This window comes from Rana temporaria, chromosome 12 (genome assembly GCF_905171775.1).
Source record: "Rana temporaria chromosome 12, aRanTem1.1, whole genome shotgun sequence".
Taxonomy (NCBI): Eukaryota; Metazoa; Chordata; class Amphibia; order Anura; family Ranidae; genus Rana; species Rana temporaria.
The window spans coordinates 72,149,169-72,165,984 of NC_053500.1; the positions used below are offsets into that span (position 1 = coordinate 72,149,169).

The 16,816-nt window shown below is 40.7% G+C and overlaps 1 protein-coding gene across 1 annotated transcript in view; it reads left to right on the top strand.

Annotated features, from left to right (window-relative positions):
- LOC120918285 (inactive phospholipase C-like protein 2) overlaps positions 1-16,816 on the top strand; it is a 290,438-nt gene that overhangs the window by 164,412 nt on the left and 109,210 nt on the right. The window contains exon 3 of the mRNA XM_040329798.1: positions 3,944-4,147. Within this exon, the coding sequence (XP_040185732.1) occupies positions 3,944-4,147 (204 nt within the window). The remainder of the gene's footprint in view (positions 1-3,943; positions 4,148-16,816) is intronic.

The following is a 16,816-nucleotide window of genomic DNA, read 5'->3' on the forward strand; positions in this document are numbered from 1 at the left end:
AGATTAGTTATTTTGTTTATCTGAGGCCATACTCAACATTTTTGCATTTTTCCAAGGTTAAAAAAATGAGGTGTGAAGATTTAGGGGGCAATTTTTTATCAATTCATTAATTTTCAATTAAGTTGTATTCTATCATGGGGAAAGCATGCATTAGGGGACTTTATATGTCAGAGAAAGGAGTATAAAAGATCAAAATTGAGTAAAAAAAATGGCACAAGGGTGCCAACTTTATTGGAATACAAAATGTTTTACCTTCTGAGCTTTAAAGCAGATTGATTTGTTTTCACGTATAATAAACCTGATCTTCAGTTGCTGAGAATTTTTGTATTATTCAGATTGAATCCTATACTAAAAAATGAGAGAGAAGTGAGAAATTGCATTTTTGACAAAACCACTTCAAGAATCTATTATGACAATCATCCTGCAAACTTCTCATGATCATATTATGAAGGCATTTTAACACCAGTCCAAATGAAATACAAATACCTTTATGATTCATTTAAAAGAGTTGTAAAGGTTTGTTTTTTATTTTCTAAATAGGTTCCTTTACGCTAGTGCATTGTTGGTTCACTTACCTTTTACTTTGATTTCCCTTCTAAATGTTTTTTTTCTATGTTTTCTTCAGTCCACTGTTCTGCACTTTTCAGTCCCCTGTTCTGCACCCTTCAGTCCCCTGTTCTGCACCCTTCAGTCCCCTGTTCTGCACCCTTCAGTCCGCTGTTCTGCACCCTTCAGTCCTCTGTTCTGCACCCTTCAGTCCTCTGTTCTGCACCCTTCAGTCCCCTGTTCTGCACCCTTCAGTCCCCTGTTCTGCACCCTTCAGTCCCCTGTTCTGCACCCTTCAGTTCTGCACACTTCCCTACTGACTCCTGTACACTTCCCTACTGACTCCTGTACACTTCCCTACTGACTTCTGTACACTCCCCTACTGACTCCTGTACTCTTCCCTACTGACTCCTGTACACTCCCCTACTGACTCCTGTACACTGCCCTTCTGACTCCTGTACACTCCCCTACTGACTCCTGCACACTCCCCAACTGTCTCCTGGACTCTTCCCTACTGACTCCTGTACACTCCCCTACTGACTCCTGTACACTCCCCTACTGACTCCTGTACACTCCCCTACTGACTCCTGTACACTCCCCTACTGACTTCTGTATACTCCCTTACTGACTCCTGTACTCTTCCCTACTGACTCCTGTACACTCCCCTACTGACTCCTGTACACTCCCCTACTGACTCCTGTACACTCCCCTACTGACTCCTGTACACTCCCCTACTGACTCCTGTACACTCCCCTACTGACTCCTGTACACTCCCCTACTGACTCCTGTACACTGCCCTTCTGACTCCTGTACACTCCCCTACTGACTTCTGTACACTCCCCTACTGACTCCTGTACACTCCCCTACTGACTCCTGTACACTGCCCTTCTGACTCCTGTACACTCCCCTACTGACTTCTGTACACTCCCCTACTGACTCCTGTACACTCCTCTACTGACTCCTGTACACTCCCCTACTGACTCATGTACTCTTCCCTACTGACTCCTGTACTCTTCCCTACTGACTCCTGTACACTGCCCTACTGACTCCTGTACACTGCCCTACTGACTCCTGTACACTCCCCTACTAACGCCTGTACACTCCCCTACTGACTCTTGTACACTCCCCTACTGACTCTTGTACACTCCCCTACTGACTCCTGTACTCTTCCCTACTGACTCCTGTACTCTTCCCTACTGACTCCTGTACACTGCCCTACTGACTCCTGTACACTGCCCTACTGACTCCTGTACACTGCCCTACTGACTCCTGTACACTGTCCGGTTGACCTCTCATTCTCTGCCCCCGACATTTGTTACTGCACCACCACATCAGACATGCAAGATCTGGCCCTGCTAAACGGGAACGGAATGTCCATGTCTTAGTGCTTAATTGGTGCCTGAGGGTGGTCTTACATTAATGATCCATTTAGTCCTCTTAAAGATAACTGAACCTCTCTCACTAATTAAAAAAGGTTTAACTGACTTGGAAAAGCAATATAAAAAAATAAAAATAAAGACAAATTTCTTTTTTTAGCAGCTTTTATTATATTTGGATTATAAAGATCCAAGCTGTGTAAGTAAACAAGATGGAGAATCACATTTTTTTTTATTGCAGAAGGCCAAAAACTGAAAACGATTTTTAGGCCGTTATTTGCTTGTTTCCCCTGTATTCTTTTAAAACCAGTTTAATCCCTGTTCTGCTTGAAGTCTTCAGTAAAGCAGTTGTTTAAAAAAAAAAAGAAACGGAATCCATATCCAGATATCTTGACATGTTCGATGCAACAACAATCTTTGTACTAGCGAAGTACACTGCTGGTCCTTCCACCTTCTCATATGTATCCGAATAGTATAAAGAACATATAATAGATCTCACATGGCATAGCATGGCTAACATTCAGGCCCCGTACACACGACCAGTTTCCTCGGCAGAATTCAGCTTCCGACCGAGTTTCTGGCTGAATTCCGCCGAGAAACCCGGCCGTGTGTACACTTTCGGCCGAGGAAGCCGACGAGGACCTCGGCGAGGAAATGGAGAACATGTTCTCTATTTCCTCGTTGTTCTATGGGAGCTCTCGGCCCGCCGAGGTCCTCGGCGGCTTCAGGGCTGAACTGGCAGAGGAACTCGATGTGTTTGGCACGTTGAGTTCCTCGGCCGTGTGTACGGGGCCTCAGACTTCAACTTTCCTCCCTATACAAATGGATTATGTTAGTCGCAACCAAATCAATGTTTTATCAGCCCATGTTGATTCTCTTCTATTAGATCACCTTCTGTTATACATTGGGCACATCATCTCATATACCCTAAAATAGACTGGACAACATTTAGACGCTAAATTGTCATTTTCTGTTTTTAGCCTTTTAACCCTCTCTAATAATAGTAAAACATCATGTGTATTTTTTAGGTTTGTGGAATTGATCCATTTAGAAGAAAAGATTTTGTGGTTTATCAGTTACACATGTACCAAGACTTTGGGCATTAAACTTTTAAAACAAACCATCCCTGACCTTCTCAGCTGATTTTAATGCAGAGTAACTGCTGTTAGTTTACATTAGAAGGTTGGCAGGCTGCCAAGACCTATTTTCTTAAAAAACACAATGCTATGTTTTGAACATTGAAAATAATTTCTCCATAATGCTTATTGATACAGAGATGAATGAGAGCTTGGATTAAAGGCAAAACTTTTTGCACTTTTTTTATACAGTAAAGCCTCGTACACATGATCAGATTTTCAGACGAACCTTAGTTCGTTTTTTGTTGCATGCTAGTCTCATCGAAAGTAAAGAGGTTACTCACCATACGAAAATTCTCATACGACAGAATTCAACTTCAGAAGTGACGTAGTGTGTTGAATAGTTTTGTATGTATTCTCAGCTCAAGACTTTATGCATCTTTGACATTTTGGTTAGAATTGTAAATAGTGCCTGGTTTTACTCTGCTTATAGTGCTCTCAATAACTGACAAATCATTTTATCTGTATATTCGCCAGCAACCGTTTTACTAGATTCACACTGGGAAAAGGAGATTATAGGAGGGTACAGCAGTTTTCTGATCAGATCCAGTGAAGCTTGTTCATTCTGTGTTTAGATCTATATCAGAACTCTTTATCAGACTGCATTACATGCTGGCATTAAGCATATCTAAACCCCAAAACAAGAAAATGATATTTTGCTGCTTACTGTACTTGCTGGAAATACAATCCTGTACTAGCTTGAAAAAAGAAAACTTACGGAGCCACCACATCTAAGGGCTGGTAAACTGCAATATATTATAATTTTGGGTTGCTTTTTCCTTAAAATGATATGTGCAGCGTGTTGAATCCCCCTTAATGTCTTAATGTTTTTAAGGTTAGTCATTACCTGAATTCTACATTTGTTTTCATTTTCTCTTGTTCCAGAACGCTTTAGTATCTTTCAAGGAACTATGTGGCTTGACTTCAACGGCCAACATGAAACAGTGTATCCTTACTGTGTCTGCATGGTTACTAAACAGTGAAAGCCCTCTCAATGTGACGCTCAACCTCCGATCGCAGTACCCACTTCTAGAGGCTCATGGACCAGTTCCTGATCTCCTAAAGAAAGTCCTTACATCTTATGAAGTGGTAGGTGTGCATATTTTTAATAGACCCACCTTTTGTAAATTATATATATATATATATATATATATATATATATAATATGTTTTTTACTACTGGTTCATTTTTATTCCAAAAAAATCTGTAGAATACCAGTCTACCAGTCACTGTGAAAATATAGTGTGCTGTTTTACCAATGGCAAATAATGGTATATTTTGAAGATATGATGATGTTCTCTTCCTAGTGATCACCTCACCTCTTCTATGTTATATTACTATTGGAACAGAATATATAACACCTAAACCTTCATTTATTTCACAATATCATTTTGGAATTCATAAAAATTCCAAATTTCCAGAAAAGACCTTCATATAAGGTTAAAGTCTAAGGCCTCGTACACATGACCGAGGAACTCGACGGGCGAAACACATCGTTTTGCTCGTCGAGTTCCTTGTTAGGCTGTCGAGGAATTCGACGTGCCAATTTTCTACATTCCCGTCGAGGAAAAAGAGAACATGCTCTCTTTTTGGCTCGTCGAGTTCCTCGACCGGTTTCCTTGACAAAAAAAAAAAAAACAGCAAGTTTCTTGCTGGTTTTTGCCGAGAAACTCAGTCGTGTGTACAAGGCCTATCAATCATCCAAGGAAAGCTTGTGGATTGCCGGCCCAGACAGATCTAATCCAGTATCACTTTTATGAATTTACTGTAACAAAGTATGTATTTAATTTGATTACTTATGACATTTTGTTACAGTATTCAAGTCTAGGATGCTAGGGACGTTTAAGCCTAAACTTCCCAGGTTGTAGTGCTTGGAACATGCTGTGCACTATTGGGGTACTTTCCTTGTATAGACCTGTGAGAACTGGAATTGGTCTATACACATTGCAACACGTAATGCATTATATAATTATTATAATCTTAGATAACAAGCTTAAAGGCAACACTAATGGTTCTAATTTATCTAAATGATTTCCTGGAATCTGTAGCAACGTGGTTAATTAATTAAAACTGGAGAATGGGTAGCCAAACAGCTTATAACTTTACCTTGTTCCAGTAAGCTTTTACAAAAAAATCTGAAAGCTGATTGGCTAGCATGCACAACTGCACCAGATTTTGCGCACTCCAGTTTTAGTAAATCAACTCCAATATGTATTTATTCCAATATTTCATGGCAGGTTTGTGCCATGGTAGTTTAGGTATGTCATCTGACAATAGTCTTTTTGTTGGGCTTGTCTATATTCTACTGTTTGACATCCCTGGACATACCAGGATTATATTTTCATTACTGTTCTCGATTTGGTAGCTGATATGCTATCTGAATCTGCCAAAGTTCAAGCCGTGTACGGCCAGCTCAAATCACATTCCAAATTCACGTCTGTCCAGGGCCAGTGTGCCTGCTCTCTAATGCTCCCGGTATGCTTTATCAAGCTTTTGGACACAATTTTACAACACCCTTGAGGCCCTTGGAATCCTGGGGCAGTATAAAATTGACTTTTGCACATTTCTTGTGTGTGATTTATTTTACACTCCTGGAAGTGTTGGATCCTTCAGAAATGGTATTGTTCAGAACAGAAAAGAAAGATTTTTTTTTTAAAGATTGACAGAGGAAATCTGCAAAGGGATTATTATTACCTACTGCTGAAAGTGTTTGAAATTAGAGGTCTGGTGCCAGGGTCTATTTAAAGCTAAACTTCAAGCGCCAAAAACCAACTTTCGTTGCTTAATAATGTCTTTGAGGATTAAAATATAAATAGACACGCACAATGCAGCTTCTCATGCTGTAATACTTGCTTAGATGAAAAATGCCATGGCATGGGAGAGAAACAATGGTACCACAACCTAGGTTTCCTCTTTGGGCTTACATAGGATACCAGCATACTTTTTTTTGGGCTGTTCTGGTACTGGGGAAGGTCGGAAACTGTTACCTGAGCTGTGACGGGGTAGTTCCTGCAAAAAATACTCTCCCTCTCCCACTACTTGAAGCCAGTGTGCTGTGCAGGAGGCAAACATTGTCAGTTGTGACAAGTGGATGGAATGGCTGTGCAGTCCCTCTTGTTACATGCTTGCTGGAATATGCTGACTTACTGACATGCTTCATTTTAGCCCTACATTATAAGGAGGTTACCCATAAAAAGTCTTGCAGCTTCTCCAAGGCCTGACAGACTTCAAATTAAAGGGGAGTTCCACCCACAATTTCACTTTTTAAATATAAATACCCCTGTAATACACAAGCTTAATGTATTCTAGTAAAGTTAGTCTGTAAACTAAGGTCCGTTCTGTTGTTACAGCATTTAGATAGTTTATAATCTAGAAATAGGCCGTGCCCATCTCAAGTGTGGGCATCATGAAGCCAGACTGTATGACTTCCTGGATTTCAGCTTTGCATATCTCGCACATGCTCAGTGCTGCACAAGCAGTGTAATAGGTTTCAGTCAGGTTTCAGTCAGATTTGCAAGGACTACTGGAAAACATGATGCCTATCCCAGAAACCCTTGCAAATAGCCTTGTGACTTAATAGCCTAGGCTAATAAGGAGGAGGAAGTAATGAAGGATTACAAAATAAAGGTATTTACAAGCAACAAATTAAATAAAAATTGTCCATTCTGAACACTATGAGATTAGGGCATGCAGCACAGACAAACATAAAAAAATGGGTGGAACTCCACTTTAACTGTAGGGAAGAAAATGAACCATTATGGCATCACAAAGTGTCAGAAGTTAGAGCCTTATTAAATCAGGGGTGCTCAAAGTTTTAAAGAGAGAGGGCAACCTTGCTTCTTATTTAGCCTCTGAAGAAGAAGCAAGGTTGCTTTGAAACATGTTCCTATCCGAGCTCTTGTACTTACCAGTGATGTCAGGTGGTTTCCTGTCCCGGGTTCCGGTGTAGTGTCACATTCCGCTCCCCATCACAGATTGCTCCGGAAGTGACGTTACAACGCCGCCATCTTGCTACACCCCACACCATTGCACAGTAATGATAGAGCCTGAAGGGGGCAAGCGGACATCTTGTTACACCCGCCGGAGTTTTAGATTTCACTGTTATTTTCAACACAAAACGGAGCTTATGTGCTTAATTACAGTATTTGTAAATTCAACGGACTGTTTACATGTTAAATGTGAAAATCAGAGGTGTTCTGTGACATTAGCAACCATGTAAGGTCAGCAGGTTTGCTGCTGCTTTTAAAATTTAACATGTAAACAGTCCGTCAGATTTACAAATCCTGTATTTAAGCATATAAGCTCCGTTTTGTGTTGAAAATAACTGAAATCTTAAACTCCGTTGGGTGTAACAAGATGTCCTCTAGCCCCCTTCACATTCTATCATTACTGTGCAATGCTGTGGGGTGTAGCACGATGGCGGCGACGAAACGTCACTTCCGGAGCAATCTGTGATGAGGAGCCGAATGTGACAAGACACCGGTCTCCATCAACTTGTTGCACACTAGTAACAGTGGCATCCAGTCCTCACAGTGCTCCTCATCCCCATGCCGATGTCCAAGGCAGGGGTTCCTAGGTGTTCCTGGTCATGAGGCCCTCTAGTCTGTCTTAGCACAAGTTCACCAATTGTGAGTGTGTACTTTACCGTTTAATAAATCTCTTTTTAATACATGCTACGCTACAGAGTTTGCACTTTTTTCCCTTCCTTCTTGTTATCACTTCAGAAGTGTCATGATAAAGAGGGACAATTTCTGATTGGGTGATATAGTTACATAGTCAGGTTGAAAAAAATGCCATGTAGTTCAACCAATAGAACAACATAAATAGATACCCCATATAGAACTCTATACTCACAGGTAATCAAGAGGAAGACAAAAAACCTATAAAGCATGGTCAAATTTGTTTCAGTGGGAGAAAAGATGAATTTCTTCCCGATACCCCAAAAGGCCAGCTGATCATCTCTGGATCAACTGTCTCTGTTATTACCCATATACAGTATGTTAATATCCAGTTATATCTTGTGTATTTAGGAATACATTCAGCTTTTTTAAAACAATCTGCTGAGCTTGTGAGAACTAGTTCTTGAGGGAGTCTATTCCATTTTTTACAGCTCTTACTGTAAAGAAGTCTTTCCATATGTGGAGGTTTAACCTCTTTTCCTCCAGATGTAAAGAGTGCCTCCCCTTGTCCTCTGTGATGACCTTAAAGTGTTAGTAAACTCTGTACTACCACTTTAACCTACAGGTAAGCTTATAATAAGGCTTACCTGTAGGTATAAAGAATATCTTTTAATCTTACAGGTTTAGGAGATATTCCCCCCGCAATGCACCTCTGACTGCAGCAGTGCATGCGCAGCAGGGATCCTCGGCTTAAGGGCGCGGGAGTGACGACATCTCCGCTCCAGCCAATCACAGCGCTGGAACGGCGATACCCGGAAGACACGCAGAGGAAAGATGACATCTCCCTTGGCGTGGACCAGGTAAGTTCCTCTCACCTTGTTCCAAGGTAAGTATTTCATAATCAGCTAGTATGCGGTGCATACTAGCTGATTATGGCTTTTGCTTTTCAGGTTTAAAAAAAAAAAAAAAATGACAGTGGGTATACAACCGCTTTAAAGTGAATAACGCAACACCAAGTTCACTATATGGACCACTTATATATTTGTACATGCTGATCATATCCCCCCTAATCTCTTCTCAAGAGAGAATAAATTCAGTTCCTCCAATCCTTCCTCATAGCTGAGCTCCTCCATGCCTCTGGTGCCCAAAACTGAACTGCATATTCCAGATGAGGTCTTACTAATGATTTGTACAGGGGCGTATAATATCTCTCTCTCTGGAGTACATACCGCTCTTTAAGTGGAAGTAAACGTCCTCTGCTGACACTTACCTGTAGGTAAGCCTATAATAAGGCTTACCTATAGGTAGTGAAAATGTACATTATATGCAGCCAGTGACATCACTGGCGCTTGCGTTCTGAAGGAATGGGCATGGGTGCTCTTCCTTCCTATCCCCGTGATTGCGCAGGAGTGACGTCATCGTCACTCCTGCCAATCACAGCGATGAAACTGGATGTCTGCGATGTGCTTCATTCTAAGGTATTACATAATGAGCTAGTATGCAAAGCATACTAGCTCATTATGCCTTTGTCTTACCGGGTTTTCTTTTTTTAGAGTATACAACCTCTTTGATAGAAGGATTTAAGAGGATTTAAGGTTATTTCATATCGATAGCAACGATCACTGTTCATTTGCACCTTATTAGGGATTTATACACATTAGCAAGATTATACTTTGAGGTGTGGGAAAACACACACATATATACATTTTCAATAGGACACTAGTTCCTATCTTTATCCCATCACTCTTTAGGGTCAGGCAGCGCCATCACCCCCATCTTTTTTACTATATTTATTAGCACCTCCTTTTGGGGATTCTATTAGGGGGGCAGCAGCCTTTTTTTCACTTAATATCCTAAGCGCAGGATTATCTATTTATTTTGGTTATTATTAAGTCTATGGTCTACCAGAACACCCAGATCCTTCTCCATATTGATTCCCCCAGTTGTACTGGGTTACCCCACAATGTATGTTTTGGAATAAATAAGGACGGGGGTATAAAGTGCCCAGCCATAGCGTGTACGGTGTATAAAAACAACATTCGGGTGCCTATTGCGCTCTGTATGTACGGTACTTTGTGGATACCTGGGATACAGATCACCCTTTGACGTGCTACATATTGATTTATGAAAACAGCCTTTTGTCTTCTGGCACACAGTATGTACTTTGCTCTTTACATTCTTCACAAAAGAAGGCTTCGTATTTATTAATTTGAAAGCACGTCAGACATCGCTTCCCAATTGTGCATTGAAGGTCGTTATGTGTATATGAATGGGGGTGGAGTGGCTGCTATAGCCAAAGCGTTGTGATTCAGTAGGAGATAAATAAAACACTTCACTGGTCTCCTAACACACAGTACATACATTGTATGGAGCTAAGATAGTCATACATTCATGGGAATGCACTGACTGCCCTGAACATAGCATACCAGTATAAAAATAGCAGACTGTGTGTGGGAGTTCAGTCTATTCCTGTTATAAACACTTCCTCTGCTTCCACTAACAGAGGTAATTGGGGTGGTCATAACATTACAATGCCTGACCTGAAGCTACTTGGAAGAACTGAGCTTTTCATCACTTCCTATCCAGCAGGAATAGAACATGGCCTCCAACGGTGGCACACCGCACTAACAGACTGAGTACGGAAACCGGCGGATGTGCACAAAGCGACCAATCAATTTTCACTTTGCTGAAGTCAGGTCACTGAGAAATTCATTCTGACTTAAGCCAGCCATAGATGGAGTGACTTTCTTTTCTGCAACCAAGTTCAAGGGGGAATCCCTCAGGCTGATCCCTTGGGTTTCCCCCGGCATGGGGGTGAGGGAAGCCACCCCTGCCAGGAGAACACATTGATTACTGCTAGCCATAATAGCCGCTAGCGATAGTAGCATGTAAAACCAGACAGGCTGATTGTACCCAAGTTGCTCGATGAATCAACTTGGGTACATTCAGCCTGCCCATACATAGTTCAAATCTTGTCTTGTCCCTGCTGAACCGGTCGAGATTTGAACCATCTATGGCCAGATTTAGTAAAGCGCTCCAAGAGAAAGTAAGAATAAAGAGAGCGATAAAATGTTACCAAGCATATTTAAAAAATATATATATATATTTCCTGGTATCCTCCTTACTGTTAAAGCTGAACTCTGGAAACAAGAAGCGGTTCTAAAGTCTAAGAGCTAGATTCACGTACCTGGGCGCATCTTTTAGCCGGCGTAGCGCATCTCATATGCACTACGCCGATGCAAAACAGGGAGCCCAGAACAGTATTCTCAAAGGGACGGACGTACGCCTTACGTAAACGGCGTAGATTACAGCGACAGGCGCAAGTACGTTCGTGAATAGGCGTATCTAGGTCATTTCCATATTCGGCACGTAAATCAATGGAAGCGCCCCTTGCGGCCAGCGTAAATATGCGCCCAAGATCCGACGGCGTAGGAGACTTACGTCGGTCGGATGGAGGCCAAATTCAGGCGTATCTAGTTGAGGGAATAGGGCACATAGATACGACGGCACATTTGTTCACTTACGCTGCGTATCTGTAGATACGCCAGCGTAAGTGTTCTGTGAATCTAGCCCTAAATGTTTTTAACCTTTATGCATTCTGTACATTAAGATAAAAAACTCTACACTACGTGTTCTTCCCCTTTTTGTCCCTAAATTCTGACCTGTGTTCATGCCATTGCTCCAGCACTGCTCCCTTCACTTCTTGCTGTCACAGGAGACACTGAGGGCAGAAAATCATAGGCTCCTGCTGCTGTCAGTCGGAGTAGGGGTGTGACTTACTGGCGCTGCATGTGTCTATGGACGCATACAGACGGCTTGCTACAGGCAGCTCCTGGAGGAGGGAGAAGCTGGCATCTGCAGCAGGGACTGCCAGAAGAAGTGACCGACATTTCTGTGCAATATAAAGCTGCACAGAGAAGGTAAAAAAAAAAAAGTAAGCCTTTAGTATTATTTACATTTAAAAATATTCCTCAATAATGACAGAGGAAATTAATTAACTGTGTGTGCACAAAATGCCTTTGCAAATCAAGATATTACTATATAAAGGTAGCAGTGTCATTATTACTGTACAGCAGTACCGGGACCAGGTCGTCCAGCACCCAGGGCGGGGATGTGGAACTGCACCCCCTTTCCTGCTGCTAGCACATGCCGGAGGTACCACTGTGTGCACCTGTTCCTCTTCTCCCCACATTTCAGCCCATTTTTGCCATGGAGTGTGCACTGCGCATGCATGGTAATTTTGTTTGCTTGGTGGTTGTTCGCTTGCAGTGCTTTTGTTTGTCGATCTGGGTGGCTAGGGCAGAGAATGGGCATATTAGAGCATGGTGTGACAGCACAGCTGTTAAATTAGATGTGAAGCTGCAGGTTGCCAGACACCGAACTTGAACATGTGTTTGGCATGGCACTCCCAACCCCTTCCTTCGCACTATGTGCGATAACTGGTGTTTACCTGCACCTGATCAAAACTGATCAGATACCGTAATTATTTTCTATATGCTTCATTTACACCACAGCACAGGTGTGATGACCGGTGCGGAAAATGCAGGAGACTTGAATGGAGTGTAATGGCACCCTTCTCAATAATGAAATGTAATCAATGTATCAATGCAGTAAAATGCATACCTAAAGTTCAACTTTAACCCTTTCATCTACCTCAAATCCATGTTTCTCTAGTGACCTGTACATTACCCCTTCACCTCCCTTATCCTACACATCTGAACATTAACCCCTTTACCTCCTTCTCCATCTGTGTATGACCTGTGCATATAATGTATAGTGAATCTTTTAAATAAAAAAAAATAGTAGCGCTCTGTTTTTAAAAAAAAAACAGTACTAAATAATATATATATATGAGTTATGAGAAATTATTAAATGTGACATAAAGAATATATATAATTGGAAGATCTTATACATATATACTTAATCACCATGTGAAGATACATTTATAGGGCCAGATTCACAGAAGAAATACGCCGGAGTATCTACTGATACTCCGGCGTATTTTTAAATTTGCTGCGTCGTATCCTTAGTTTGAATCCTCAAACCAAGATACGACGGCTTTTGGCTTCGATCCGACAGGTGTATCGCTTTGTACGCCTTCGGATTGTAGGTGTAATACTTCGGCGCCCGCTGGGTGGAGTTTGCGTTGTTTTCCGCGTCGGGTATGCTAATTAGCTGTTTAGGGCGATTCACGAAGGTACACGCGGCCGTCGCATTCTCTTACGTCGTCGCTAGTCGGCTTTTCCCGGCGTAGAGTTAAAGCTGCTATTTCTTGGCCTATCTTTAGACTTGCCATGTTAAAGTATGGCCGTCGTTCCCGCGTCAAATTTTTATTATTATTTTTTTTTTTGCGTAAGTCGTCCGTGAATAGGAAAAGACGTAACTCACGTCGACGTTCAAAAAATGACGTTGGTGCGTCATTTCGCGCAAAGCACGGCGGGAAATTTCAAAACGGAGCATGCACAGTACGTTCGGCGCGGGAACGCGCCTAATTTAAATGATCCACGCCCCATTTGAATTAGGCCGGCTTGCACCGGAGGGATTTACGCTACGCCGCCGCAACTTTACAGGCAAGTGCTTTGTGAATCAAGCACTTGCCCGTAAAACTTGCGACGGTGTAACGTAAATGCTATACGTTACGCCGCTGCAAATGTCTGTGAATCTGGCCCATAGTGCGTATAAGTGATCTGTGTACATAAACGTAGATCAAACAAAACACAAACAATAAAAAGTGAAACGTCAGTTCATAAAAGAATGTCCATAAATTGCACAAATATCAAGTGATTAAACTTTAATCTATCGGCAAATAATATCTTTCTTGAAGAAAACTTGATGTAAACTTTCCACCACACCTCTTGTGCTTGTGAATCCACTCCCAAAGGAATATAACTCACCAAAAAGATATGCCTAGCACTCACATGCTCGGCATAAAAGCTTGATAACCCACCAGGGTTAATTGGCAATTCCAACGGTGATCACAAGAAGATCAAAATCCACATGAAAAATAAATAAAAGTGCTTCCAATAGTGAAGTATGTAAAACCAATTTATTAAAAAAGTGCTTACAAATCCTTAATCATTGTACTCACATCACTTAAAATCACACAGGCACTTCAATCAAAAAGAAAAAACAGAGTGCGCCAATCTGAGTGCAGTAAGCCCAAATTTAATAGCTGGAGTAAAATAAAATAAATGTACATATACAAAATGCCTACTCACAAATTTGAGGTAGATGGTAGGCAAAGAGACCAAAATTGGGAGATGTGGGCGATCAGCAAATGGATATGTGCCTGGAGTCCTGCAGTGGTCTTGGCTGGCGGGCATCCGGAATGTAAGCTGTAGCAGATGGATTGGAATCGGTGTCAGGGGACAGGAACACCGGAAAGCCACAGAGGATGCGGCGTGCGCTTCAGCGTGGAGCGCAGCGTGCCGTCGTCGCGCCGGAAGTGACGTGCAGGTCCGTGCTGGCCAATAGGATAACGCGTTTCACAGCGTCAGCTGTTTCATCAGATCCATGCTGTCCATAGGGGACAGACGTATTAAAAAGGATATGAAATGCTGTGATAGGCTGGCGGCAAACATCAATTTAACAACATTGACTAGAATGACAGAGATGGCAAGCGTATAAGCACTGCACCAGCGCAATATACAATGCAACTTAAATGTGTTATTAATATGTAAAACAAACATTATGGGGTATTATACAGCTCACATAGAAACGAAATGTTAAAAACCAGGTAATGAAAAGGGGGGAATTATAAATAAATGAATAATCATGATAACATCAATATATAATATATATATCTAGGAAATCATCATTACCAGTATGTTAAATGTTTAAAATGTTTAAAATACCTCACATTACAATACATAATAATAAAATTATCCTAAAAATTATTATTATTAATTATATTAAAAATTATCAGTAATATATAAAAAATATATAAAATATAATAAATATAAAAATATATATATATATACACGCTTATGTATATTACATATACAATATGCACACATATACATCACCATATTGGGACCTATCAAAGGGATAACGAATGTATAAAAATATAAGCATCCATAAAAAATGCACACACATATGTACACGCATAACACCATACACACACATATGTAATAAAAACATATGTACTTATATGGTATGGTAAAGTTATGGCTCACACAAGTGCAAACAAATACAAGACTGGTCATATAAGATGTATATATGCACGTACTCTCCAACAAGACTACTCCTAATATAACAACACTAAAAGAAGGGAAGAACAGTAGGGCACATAATTGATAAAAATATATAGGATGAAAATATATAAGATAAAAATATATATATATATATGCGCAAAGGGTCTCGAAAAGACGCAAAAGACATCAGATGACATTATTAGTGTCAATTTCTTCATTCAAGCCATACGGCGACATAGTGTTGAGAGAATAGATCCAATAGGTCTCCTGTTTACATAAACGTTGGAATCTTTCTACTGCTGTAGGGGTTTCAGGAATTGCTTCAATAACCCAAACTTGCAGTAGTGATGTATCGCAGTGATGATGGGAAGCGAAATGCCGTGCTACACTATATTTGGGGTTAGCTCCTTGAACAGCTCGCCTATGTTCACCAAATCTTGTGCGAAGAGGCCTGATAGTGCGGCCAATATATAACAGGCCGCAAGGACAAGAGATACAGTAGATGACATAGGTGGTCGAGCAATTGTAAAAAGAATTCAATGTATACGTCTTATTATTAACTATGAAGTTCTTCTTGCCATGCGGGACATTAACACAGGCCAGACATTTGGATTTTTTACATTGATACATCCCAATCAAGGGGATCAAAGTTAATTGTTTGAGTCTTACTAATTTAGAATTATCTGTGGGTTTGATTTTACTGGGCGCAATCTTGCCTTTTATATTGGGTGCTCTACGATAAGCAAATTTAGGTAAAGGGGTAATGGAGGAAGATAAGTGGGGGTCCTGAGTTAAAATGGACCAATGCTTAACGAAAAACTTCTCCATATTTTTGTGTTTGGCATGGTATTGGGTAATGAAACGAGTGATCGGTGCTGTGTTGGTTTTTTGAGGTGGAGGGTCACTCAAATATAGATCACAAGCATTTTTTACAAGATTGGGGGGATATCCCTTGGAAATAAATTTATCTTTGAGATTAGAGCTCAATTCATTGTAATCTTCAGGTCTGGTACAGTTTCTTTTAAGTCGATGGAACTGACTTTTGGGAACATTATTAATCCATTTAGGGTGGTGACAACTGGAATAATGGAGATATGAGTTAACTGCTGTTGGTTTGGTGAAATTCTTTGTACTGATAATCTCATTATTATGAAAAAGCTCTAAGTCTAAAAAACATAATGAGTCCGGATCACTTACTGAGGTGAAACTTATCATAGTTAATAATAAGACGTATACATTGAATTCTTTTTACAATTGCTCGACCACCTATGTCATCTACTGTATCTCTTGTCCTTGCGGCCTGTTATATATTGGCCGCACTATCAGGCCTCTTCGCACAAGATTTGGTGAACATAGGCGAGCTGTTCAAGGAGCTAACCCCAAATATAGTGTAGCACGGCATTTCGCTTCCCATCATCACTGCGATACATCACTACTGCAAGTTTGGGTTATTGAAGCAATTCCTGAAACCCCTACAGCAGTAGAAAGATTCCAACGTTTATGTAAACAGGAGACCTATTGGATCTATTCTCTCAACACTATGTCGCCGTATGGCTTGAATGAAGAAATTGACACTAATAATGTCATCTGATGTCTTTTGCGTCTTTTCGAGACCCTTTGCGCATATATATATATATTTTTATCTTATATATTTTCATCCTATATATTTTTATCAATTATGTGCCCTACTGTTCTTCCCTTCTTTTAGTGTTGTTATATTAGGAGTAGTCTTGTTGGAGAGTACGTGCATATATACATCTTATATGACCAGTCTTGTATTTGTTTGCACTTGTGTGAGCCATAACTTTACCATACCATATAAGTACATATGTTTTTATTACATATGTGTGTGTATGGTGTTATGCGTGTACATATGTGTGTGCATTTTTTATGGATGCTTATATTTTTATACATTCGTTATCCCTTTGATAGGTCCCAATATGGTG